This window comes from Moschus berezovskii, chromosome 14 (assembly GCF_049115385.1).
Source record: "Moschus berezovskii isolate FMDL1 chromosome 14, NW_MosBer_1.0, whole genome shotgun sequence".
Taxonomy (NCBI): Eukaryota; Metazoa; Chordata; class Mammalia; order Artiodactyla; family Moschidae; genus Moschus; species Moschus berezovskii.
This window is the reverse complement of record NC_142473.1, coordinates 69,230,121-69,239,280: the sequence shown is the minus strand read 5'-3', so window position 1 is coordinate 69,239,280 and position 9,160 is coordinate 69,230,121. Positions and strand designations below refer to the sequence as shown.

General features: G+C 49.1%; 1 protein-coding gene and 1 long non-coding RNA gene across 3 annotated transcripts in view; one reads left to right on the top strand and one right to left on the bottom strand.

Moving 5' to 3' along the window:
* Positions 1 to 643: 643 nt before the first annotated feature.
* LOC129554745 (uncharacterized) lies at positions 644 to 6,181 on the bottom strand. 2 transcript variants are annotated; one of them, XR_008685645.2, is made up of 4 exons: positions 6,054 to 6,181; positions 5,571 to 5,740; positions 4,763 to 5,360; positions 644 to 1,096 (listed from the first exon to the last, which is right to left on the bottom strand). It is a non-coding gene; the product is annotated as an uncharacterized LOC129554745 (long non-coding RNA). The 2 variants fall into 2 exon arrangements; XR_008685644.2 differs by having other exon boundaries at positions 4,763 to 5,740.
* A 172-nt stretch (positions 6,182 to 6,353) lies between these two features.
* Positions 6,354 to 9,160, top strand: part of ABTB2 (ankyrin repeat and BTB domain containing 2) — a 187,483-nt gene continuing 184,676 nt past the window's right edge. Inside the window, exon 1 of the mRNA XM_055423820.2 lies at positions 6,354 to 7,662. Within this exon, the coding sequence (XP_055279795.2) occupies positions 6,780 to 7,662 (883 nt within the window). The 5' untranslated portion in view covers positions 6,354 to 6,779. The remainder of the gene's footprint in view (positions 7,663 to 9,160) is intronic.

Sequence of the window (9,160 nt, the reverse complement as noted above, 5' to 3'; positions counted from 1 at the left end):
CCTCCTTCCTTGTGGTTGTACCATTCCTCCTTTAGATGCATCAATCCATGTGGTGAGTCATGAACTGGTACTGGCCCTTGGTGAGTGGCTTTTGAGAAGCACTGCAAAGCTTGTTATGCAGGAGAGTTAGTCTCTTGTGCCCATTTCTACATGTTGGCCATGTGTTTTTTTAATGGCAAGGACCTTGTCTAACGTAACTTCATGGTACTTAGCACATGTCCAATTCTTCTGTGACTCTATGAACTGTAGCCTGCCAGGCTCCTCTGTCCATGGGATTTCCCAGGCAAGAACACTGGAGGAGGTTGCCATTTCCTTCTCCAGGAGATCTTCCAAATGCAGGGATTAAACCCAAGTTTCCTGCATTGACAGGCAGATTTTTTACCACTGAGCCACCAGCGAAGCCCAAGAGAGTTCTCTCTGTACTTAAATAATATTAACCTTTTCTCTTTCAAGATAAATTCTACAGTATTTTGTTCCCTTGAGCAAAGTCCAGAAGATAATGAAGGACAGGGAAGCCTGGTGTGCTGCAATCATGGGGTCACAAAGAGTTGGACACAGTGTAGCTACTGAACGACAACAACAACCTTCACATTGTTTTTTTATTTTGTAAGAAATTGTGTAACAAATATGAGACATTGCCCAAGGTAAAGTTTGTACATTTTATTTCAAGCTCTTGTCTTGTATAACTTTTGCATAGGTAATCCCAAATCTGTTTTCGAATTGCTCACTCCACTGGAAGTTCTCCCAATGTTTGCTTTGGTTTCATCATGTTGTTTTTAACTTATCCAGCCACATGACAGTTGTTTTTCTTCGAAGATTATGTTTAGGCCAGGCCTGAGTTAAGAATGTGGGTTTGCTTTCTCTTTTTCTGATATAATTTGCATTCCTAAGATTAAGCGCATTACTACCAGATTGCCTTCATTAAGCACACACGCATATATAAGAAGCCACGTCCATTCTCTCCTTAGTCTGAAGTTTTGTACTTTATCTGGCTTGCCAGCTCCCCGGGAGATGAACTGCAGTCAGTTGGTTCGTTTTTCAGTGGGTTCCATGTTCTTCTTCTCTATTGGTATCTTTCTTTCTCTTTATCTTTCTCCTCCATCACACAGAATGCAAACACAGACAGACAGGGATTAGTGTGGATCTCCAGTCCTCAAGAGGACTATAGAGCTCCTTGGGGAATACATCAAAGACAAGAGATCTACGGTCTTAATCGTCTGTCATGACTTTCTAGCCCCTTTACCAGATGCTTCCAGAAAGATTTTTCTTTCTTTTTTGTCTGTGCTGGGTCTTTGCTGCCCTGTGCAGACTTCGTTGCCCCTCAGCATGTGGGATCTTACTTCCCCATCCTGGGATAGAACCCACATCCCCTGCATGGGAAGGCAGATTCTTACTCACTGGACAACCAGGGAAGTCTCTCTTTTTTTTAGGTGAAAATTACAAAACACATTTCAGTGTGTGTCTCTAAAAGATAAAAACATTTAATAAATATAAATACACTACCATTGCCACATCAAAAAACTAACAATGGTTTCATAATAGCAAATATCCAGTGTTCCTGATTTCCAATTGTTTCATAAGGTCAAATGTTTATCGATTTTTAAAAAATTACAAGTAAATTCCACACATTGTGATTGGCTGATATGTCTTCTAAGTCTCTTTCAGTATACAGGTTTCCTCTCCGTCTCTGTTTCCTTGTAATTCACTAACGAAACTCAGTTGTGTGTCCAGTAGCATTTCCCACCACTGAATTTTGCTGAACAAATCCTTGCAGTGCAACTTAACATTCACAGGATTCTGAAATTTACTGGTAGGCATGCAGTTCCCTGGTGGCTCAGACTGTTAAGTATCTGCCTTTCATGAAAGAGACCTGGGTTCGATCCCTGGGACAGGAAAATCCCCTGGAGAAGGGTCTGGCTACCCACTCCAGTATTCTTGCCTGGAGAATCTCATAGACAGCCTGGCAGCTACAGTCGTAGGGTAGCAAAGAGTCAGACACAACTGAGCGGCTAACACTTTCACTTTCATGCAGAGTTCTAGAGAATAGCAAGGAGAAATAAGAAGGCCTTCCTAAATGAACAATGCAGAGAAATAGGGGAAAACAACAGAATGGGAAAGATAGGGATCTCAAGAAAATTGGAGATATAAAGGGACTATTTCATGCAAGGATAGGCACAATAAAAGACAGAAACGGTAAGGACCTAACAGAAGCAGAAGAAATTAAAAAGAGGTGGCAAGAATACACAGGAAAATTATACAAAAAAGGTCTTAATGATGGTGTGGTCACTCTCCTAGAGTGAGACATCCTGCGGTATGAAGTCAAGTGGGCCTTAGAAAGCCTTATAACAAACAAAGCTAGTGGAGGTGATTGAATTCCAGCTGAGCTATTTAAAATCCTAAAAGATGATGCTAGTAAAGTGCTGCACTCAATATGCCAACAAATTTGGAAAATTCAGCAGTGGCCACAGGACTGGAAAAGGTCAGTTTTCATTCCAATTCCAAAGAAAGGCAATGCCAAAGAATGTTCAAACTACTGTACAATTGCACTCATTTCACACGCTAGCAAGGTAATGCTCAAAATCCCACAAGCTAGGCTTCAGCAATAAATGAACCAAGAACTTTCGGATGTACAAGCTAGATTTAGAAAAGACAGAAGAGTCAGAGATCAAATTGCCAGCATTCATTGGATCATAGAGAAAAGCAAGGAAATCCAGAAAAACATCTACATGGTTCAACTCTCACATCTGTCCATGACTGCTGGAAAAACCATAGCTTTGGCTATACGGACAATTGAATGCAAAGTAATGTCTCTGCTTTTTAATATGCTGTCTAGGTTTGTCATAGCGTTGATATCCTTTGAACCATAAAGAAGGCTAAGTGACAAAGAATTGGTGCTGTTGAATTGTGGTGAAGACTCTTGAGAGACCCTTGGACAGCAAGGAGATCAAACCAGTCAATCCCAAAGGAAATCAACCCTGAATATTCCCTGGAAGGACTGATGCTGAAGTTGAAGCTCCAACACTTTGGCCACCAGTTGCAAATAGCTGACTCACTGGAAAAGACCCTGATGCTGGGAAAGACTGAAGGCAAAAGAAGAGGTGGGGCATCAGCAGATGAGACGGTTAGATAGCATCACTGACTCAACGGACACGAATCTGAACGAACTCCGGGAGATAGAGAAGGACAGGTGAGTCTGGCATGCTGTATTCCATGTGATCGCAAACAGTTGGACACAACTTAGCAACTGAACAACAGCAACAAATGTTTGATTCTTTTTACACGTCAAGTCATCAAGTAACTAGAATATATTAAGATAAATCCCATTTGCTCTTTTCCTCCAAGATTCATTCCAGATAGTTTCCTAGATAATCTTTTCATTCAGTAAGTTCCCTGTCTTAAATTTCCAGTTAAGTCATATTCGTTACTTTTTAAATTAAAAATTTTTTTGTTTACAATGTTGTGCTGGTTTCTGCCATACAACAAGGAGAATCAGCAATAAATAAAAATACACATATGTGTGTGTTTTCAGTCGTGTCTGACTGTTTGCAATCCCATGGACTATAGCCTGTCAGGCTCCTCTGTCCATGGAATTGTCCAGGCAAGAATACTGGAGTGGGTTGCCATTTCCTTCTCCAGGCGATCTTCTCTACCCCGGGATTGAACCCCTGTCTCCTGCATTGGCAGGCAGATACTTTCTTTACCACTGAGACACCTGGGAAGCTCCTTAGCTTCATACAGGTAATGCGTATTTATTGAAAATTTTCTTCACCAACAATGGTGAAATTAAGACCCAAACAAAAAAACAAGATGGCAATTGATGCTTATAAAAAATAATGCAAAGGGTTATGTTTCACAGATTTGTGCAAACTTCTTTCAAATCTCAGTCTGTCCTTTTATCAAGAGGAGATCGTGGCATCTGTTATTCCTTGTGATTTAATAGTTTAAAAAAGAAACTGCATTCCATTGACAAAAAAGAAAAAGCTTTGCTTCCAAACAACACTAGTCTTTAAAGTGACTTTTCCCCAACATATATATATAGAAAATAGCCTTTATGGAGCACATTCGGCTTGGTCAGAACCCCTTCTTCCCCAGCAACATTTAGATGTCGCCTGAGTCTTCGGTGCAAGCGCAGCCTGGGAGGTCTGAATATATACATACGCCCCCTCTCTCTTGATCCTCCCTCCCTCCCCTCCATCCCACCCCTCTAGGTCTCACAGAGTTCCAGGCTGGGCTCCTTGTGTTATATAGCAGCTTCCCAGTCGCTACCTATTTTAGGGTTAACTTTTTATGGAGGCGCACAACAAAATGATTAAAAAAAAAAAAAGAAAACCCGATCCAAAAAAAACTTGACCGAATTTATTTCCTCTAAATGTCCATTAGAGGGCGACATCTGCTTTACTATTATATTTCCCCTGCGGCTGCTGCTGCTAAGTCGCGTCAGTCGTGTCCAAGTCTGTGCGACCCCATAGACGGCAGCCCACCAGGCTCCCCCATCCCTGGGATTCTCCAGGCAAGAACACTGGAGTGGGTTGCCATTTCCTTCTCCAACGCGTGAAAGTGAAAAGTGAAAGTGAAGTCGCTCAATCATGTCCCACTCTTCGCGACCCCATGGACTGCAGCCCAGCAGGCTTCTCCGTCCATGGGATTTTCCAGGCAAGAGTACTGGAGTGGGGTGCCATTGCCTTCTCCGATATTCCCCTTAATAAGAGTTAAATCGCATCAAATTTCTTTTCACATTTTTAAACAAATTGAACATCCTTACCTACTTCGACTTCCCATCTCTGTCATAGAAGATGTAGTCACATCTTTGGTTCTCTTTTCATTTGGTCCCTGCGGACTTAGCATCGTTCTTTAGTAGCAATACTTGCAGCCTCAACGCCATTCCCAGTTATAACCACCAGGCGGCGGTATTGCATAAATAAAGATGCGCTGGAAGGCAAAATTAAGTCAAAACTGCCAAAGCAAAAGGAGTTTCACCGGGAAAGGGCAATTAATTTAAGAAGGAGAGAGAGAAACCAGACATTTCTAGTTCGCATGCAACTCACGGCCTAAGGTCAAGACCCTGTGAGATATAGTACAAAGCAGCTATTCAAGAGCTCAGGAGGAGGCTGACCTGAGGGAAATGATTGCACAATCTCCTTCTTGCTTTTGTGGCTCCACAGGAGGAGGCGTGTCCACGTTCGTGCACGTGTCTGTGAATAGTTACAGGACAGCTGCGGGCCGGGGTGGGACCCGGCATGGATCTGCTGGATTCCACCTCTGGACAAGTGCAGAGACAGGTTTACAACGGTGCTGCTTGGAGGTCAGCTCTCATTTTACCCCGGAAGGAAAGCGAGTCCTGAGCCGGACAGAGGGCTCGCCTGAGGGCACAGCGTTAGGAAGAGGTGGGTTCAGGCAGGTGTTCCAAGCGCAGGCCACAACTAGGGACGTTTTTCATTTTCGCACACCCATTACCCACGTGTGTGATACACTGCCCCCACCCCCACCCCGCAGCGCACACACTCGGACACTGAAGCACAAGAAGGATCCAACACAGCAAGCGGCGTTGTACAGTTTAACAGGAAAGTCACCGACTCTTGCAGATCTGATCAGTTACGGCCTTCTCCCTGGAGTAGTACTCAGACTACTGCGTGTGTAATATTTCAAGTGGTGGGGAGAGGTGAGGGCTGAATCGCAGCCGTCTGGAGGCTGTCCATTTATCAGATGCCAGATTAAGAAGAATTTCTATTCTGATTGGAGCCTAGAAAGCAACGTAAAGAAAGCCAGACGGATTTGGGAAGAGAAGCAAACAGGGGCAAACTCCTCCCTCCAAATACAACTGGAGTTTCATCTCGGGAAAGGGGGAGGGGCTTGGCAGAAAGTCTGGAGAGGTGGGGCGTCCGACTTGGGTCCCCTCCCCCAGGCCTCGGTCCCCTCCTCTAGTCCCAACCTCTCTTGCTCCCGTACCCATACTCGACTCGCTGGCTTTGGTGTTCGGCACCAAAAGGGTTTGAAAAGGAGCTGCGGACGCCCAAAGCCTGGAAGGCGGCAATGCACAGTGGCTTTTCCCTTACCCCTTTAATTCGTCAGCTCCCGAGCCTAACGTTTCGGTCCCCCCCTTTCACCCTCCGGGTCGCTCACTCGCCGTCTTTCCCCCTCCTCCACCGCGCCCTCGGCGGCTCCTCCAGACCTCGGCCTCTGGCCCCGCCTCTGCCCGCGCGGGGTTTCACCGGCGGCGGAGTGGAATCAGCAAAGTGACCGCCCCTCTGGGAGATCATTGGTGCAGCCCCTGCCCGTCGCGGCCGATGATTGGTGGGCCGCCCGGGTTATTTGCATGCCGGCGGCAGCCCAGTACCCAGCTGTGCGGGCGGCTGGCTCCGCGCAGAAGTTTGCAGAAGGCTTTCTCGCCGGTCGGTCCCGGACTCGCGCAGCGCCGGGAGCCGACTCACTCGGTCGCCGCCGCCCTGTTCTCTCGGGATCCCTTCTCTGCGGATAGACGCTCTGCTTCAGGGAAGTTGAGGTGGACCGGGGGGATTGCGGCGGAGGAGCGGCGGAGGATCGTTCCAGTGACAGCTCGGAGTCGGGACGCCGGGAGCGTGGGTCTCCGGCCGCCGCGAATCTCGCCCACTTTCCTGCGGCCGCCGGGTAGGCGGGCGGGCGATGCGGCCGCCGAGCCCCGCGGTGCCGAGAGAAAGGAGGGCGCCCCGGAGAGCCTAGAGCTTGTTTCTGCCCACTTGGGGAAGGGCGCATGGAGTTGTGAGCGCCCCTCGCTCGGCGAGGCCGCCCCGGGCAGGCTCCCCATGGCCGGGACGTACAGCTCCACTTTGAAGACGCTGGAGGACTTGACCTTGGACTCCGGGTATGGGGCCGGGGACTCGTGCCGCTCGCTCAGCCTCTCGTCCTCCAAGTCCAACTCGCAGGCGCTCAACTCTTCGGCGCAGCAACACCGCGGGGCGGCCTGGTGGTGCTACTCCGGCTCCATGAACAGCCGCCACAACAGCTGGGACACGGTGAACACGGTGCTGCCCGAGGACCCCGAAGTGGCCGACCTCTTCTCGCGCTGCCCGCGCCTGCCCGAGCTGGAAGAGTTCCCCTGGACCGAGGGAGACGTGGCCCGGGTCCTTCGCAAAGGTGCCGGCGGCCGGCGGCAGCCCCTGTTCGCCGCCGAGGCGGTCAGGCGCCTGGCGGGGCTGCTCCGCCGGGCGCTCATCCGGGTGGCCCGCGAGGCGCAGCGCCTGAGCGTGCTGCACGCCAAATGCACCCGCTTCGAGGTGCAAAGCGCCGTGCGCCTGGTGCACAGCTGGGCACTGGCCGAGAGCTGCGCGCTGGCCGCGGTCAAGGCCCTGTCCCTATACAGTATGAGCGCGGGCGACGGGCTGCGCCGGGGCAAGTCGGCGCGCTGCGGCCTCACCTTCTCAGTGGGCCGCTTCTTTCGCTGGATGGTGGACACCCGCATCTCCGTGCGCATCCACGAGTACGCGGCCATCTCACTCACCGCCTGCATGGAGAATCTGGTGGAAGAGATCCGGGCCAGGGTGCTCGCCAGCCAGAGCCCCGACGGCGGAGGGGCCGGAGGCGGGGAGGTGTCCGCTGAGGCCCTGGAGATGGTCATCAACAATGACGCCGAGCTCTGGGGCGTCCTGCAGCCCTATGAGCATCTCATCTGCGGCAAGAACGCCAATGGTAAGGGCGCGGGCTCCGGGCCCGTGGACCTGGTAGGGGAGAAATCCAACCTGGGCTACGCAGGGGGTGAATTTCCTAGGACCAAGGAGATTCAAGACCTGAGAGAAAGCGTTTGGTTTTTGGGTAGAAGAGTTCATTAAAGAGTCTTTCCCGAGGTGGTTCTTTAGGTGACTAACTTTTGGAGAGCAAAGTAGTGGTTGATCTTCTGCTTCCTGTTCTGCGTCGTGTTGTCGCTGTTGGGGGCCATTCACTGGTTGAACCTCTTGATGAAGCCATCCCTGAACCTCTCTTGGTGTGAAGCAGACTGCCTTGTGGCCCTCTGCCTTGCTGGATGGGTCTGTAGTTGGTCTCTTTCCCCAACCACTGGGTAGATCAACTATGGTTCGGTCCTAGTTCTGTCCAGTACAGTAGCAGCAGCCAGAGGGTCTGGGCTGCAAAGTCTTGGCTAAGTGGGATGGAAGGAGGGAAAGTGGATGCCCAGGACCCGGACCCACCACCTTGGGCTTTGCTGGATTGAAGGATGCCTTTCAGGGCCTTCTGGGGGAAGGTGGAGTGGTAGTGATGGGTTCTTAACTCTGAGCCCAGGGTGATGGAACATGGTGACTTCTGAATCCCCTTCCCAGAAAAGGAATCACATACCAGTTCCCAGACTTGATTTTCCAAGCTGTCACCAACCAAGTGAGCAATTAATTAAAACCCTATGTTGTATTAAGTGCATGACCTTCTAGACTTTGCTGAAAGAAAGGATGACCCCGTAGTCATCAACCAAGCGCGGGGGAAGAGGGGTTGGGGGATGGGCAGACAGCATGGTGTCAAGGGCCAGAAGGAAACCTTCAGGTAGCTGCACTTCTCTGAAAGAGGACGTAGCTTCAGTGCAAAGAGTGGCAGGGAAGCACATGACCTTTTCACTGGAAAGGTTACGGTGTGACGTGGGTTCAACAGTAAACTGCCTACCAGACTCCAACTTCAGGAGTCAGCAAACCATCCGTTCTCTAGAATGATACTTTGGCTAAACATCCTTACAGTCTGATTGGAGGGCCATTTTAGGGCCTGCATTCAGTGGCAAATAAATAGTACAGAGGAAGAGGCCAGGTGGGTGTGGAAAAGGCATAAAGGGAGTCACATTTAAGTGTGGTTTTACATAATCATAATAGCTAAAATTTTAAATTAGCACTTAACAGTGTGTCAGTCACTGGTTTTTAGCACTTTAATATATAAACTTAAGTAATCCCAGCCACCCTATTAGGTAGGTACCTATAGTATTATCCCCATTAGATAGATGGGGAAACTGAGGTACCCAGCAGTCAAATAATTAACCCAAGCTTACACGGATATTAAGTGACAAGAATTTGAACCAAGGCAGGCTCCAGAGTTCAAGCTTTTAGCCACTAGAGGAGAGGAAGCAGCTTTGTTTTTATTGATCTGATATCCAAGGGGAGCAGTTGACATATAAAGACTTCATTTTGAAGACAGTCTGTCTCTACCAGCATGGCTGACT